Source organism: Dipteris shenzhenensis, chromosome 5 (assembly GCF_047967505.1).
Source record: "Dipteris shenzhenensis isolate YYH24624 ecotype China chromosome 5, Dip_SZ_1.0, whole genome shotgun sequence".
Classification (NCBI taxonomy): Eukaryota; Viridiplantae; Streptophyta; class Polypodiopsida; order Gleicheniales; family Dipteridaceae; genus Dipteris; species Dipteris shenzhenensis.
The window spans coordinates 50081802-50083773 of NC_141600.1; the positions used below are offsets into that span (position 1 = coordinate 50081802).

The following is a 1972-nucleotide window of genomic DNA, read 5'->3' on the forward strand; positions in this document are numbered from 1 at the left end:
GGATGCCGCGAACCCTTCTGCCACATGTCCTCATGCGATAGCTCTACTGCCTCCACCTCAACCCAAGAAATCTGCACCTCATTAGAGATGGGAAATGGGCATTGAAGAATGCCATCATGATGGTATGGACGAAGCCGAAACCCATTAACTGGATGTGGAAGTATGTGCCATTGCAAATCCGCAAGATAAAATGATGTCGGTCCACAATCATGAAAAACCCAGAATGGACCTAACCATCGCAATTTCAACTTCAACCCCTTTTTTTTTTAAAAGGTGAGTGTTGAACAAAAGAACCAATTGCCTGCGCTCAAAATATTTCTTCTTGGAAGCCAAATCCACCCTTCTGCCATGTGTCCTCATGCAATAGCTCGGCCGCCTCCACCTCAACCCGAGAAATCTGCGCCTCATTAGAGATGGGGAATGGGCATTGAAGACTATCGTCATGATGGTATGGACGAAGGCAAAACCCATTGATTGGATGTGGAAGTATGTGCCTTTGCAAATCCACAAGATAAAACGATGTCGGTCCACAATCATGAAAAGCCTAGAATGGATCTAGCCATCGCAATTTCAACTTGAACCTCGGCATTTTTCCAAGGCAAATGTTGAACGGAAGAACCAGTTGCCTGTGCTCAAAATATTTCTTCTTGGAAGCCAAATCCAACCTCCGCTTGTGCCGTGCTTGAACCTCCAATGTGAGATAATAGCTCTCTAGCTGCAAATCATCCAATTGGTCTAGAATATCCAACCGGAATACCATAGAGTCATGTAGAAGAAGCCTATCCTCCACCATAATCCTTAGACTCAAAACAATATGCTCGATCGGCGTGATTGCTTCCAGCCCAAACGCCAACTTAAAAGGAGTCAACCCCGTGGCCAGCTTGAATGATGTGCGGTATGCCCATAATGCTGCCAGTAACTTCTCATCCCAATCCGTGCGGTGCTCATTCACCACTAGCGACATGGTCCACTTGAAGGTATGATTTGTAGACTCTGCCAATCCATTCGCTTGCGGATAATAGGGGGAATACTTCTTGTGAATCACCATATAAAAATCATTCATCTGCTTGATGACTTTGTTGACAAAGTGAGTCCCCTGTCGCTGACAATCTCAATTGGACACCCGAACCGAGTGAACATATCATGGTATAGATACTTTGTGACTGATTTTGCGATGTTGTCCCACAAGGCCCAAGCTTCCACCCATTTGGTACAATAATCCATGGCTACCAGAGTGTAGCAATTCCTTGTGCGGGCCACTGTGGGCTTCAATGGACCCATGAAATCCAAGCCCCATTTTTGAAATGGTTCTGGAGGCAAGATGGGATTAAGTGGCATGGGATCTCCATCAGTGGGCTGTCCCAACCATTGGCAAAGGTCAAAACTTTTTGCAAACCATCGAGCATCCTTTTGTATGGTCGGCCACCATAACCCTGACTGGATCGGGTATTCTTGGCTCACTTTTACTACTTGGATCACTTCCCACGGCTCGCCTTTTGGTAATCCTCAGGTTTTAGGGTCCACACTTACATATTTCTTAGTAATTTAGGTTAAGGTTTAGGGTTAGCCATCCAAAACTTGGGGCTTAGGGTTAGCCATGTAGGTGAAATTCGAACCGCTTGTTAGAGGGGAATATCAACTCAGCAAGTGGTGACTATCATGAAGGGATTTCGATGCATTCTCGAGTCCCTATTCTTTCAAGCCGTAGATGTACATGATGTCCCTATGAATGAGGGGAGTGATCGTGCTTGTAGAAATGCAACCCGTTGCATGGGCACTATTAGCCAGAAAAGAAATCAAGACAAGAGGCTAGAGGATAGGTATGGTGACGCTCGAGGGCCATAGAGGAATAGGGAATGTGAGGGGAGGAGCGGTAACATGGGTGGGGAAAAGGGATTAAGAGGGGAGGGAAAGAAGAGGGAGACTATGGCACAAGGGGAGAGGGAGAGGGGAAAGAGGAGTATGTACATGG

General features: G+C 46.3%; 1 protein-coding gene across 1 annotated transcript; it reads right to left on the reverse strand.

The window, feature by feature from the left end:
* Positions 1-544: 544 nt before the first annotated feature.
* Positions 545-964, reverse strand: LOC147902141 (uncharacterized). The gene has a single exon (XM_087374430.1). The coding sequence runs from the start codon at positions 962-964 to the stop codon at positions 545-547; it is 420 nt and encodes a 139-aa protein (XP_087230556.1).
* Positions 965-1972: the final 1008 nt, after the last annotated feature.

Coding starts and splice junctions, on each gene's coding strand:
- LOC147902141 (XM_087374430.1), bottom strand. CDS start 964: ATGTCGCTAGTGGTGAATGAGCACCGCACGGATTGGGATGAGAAGTTA.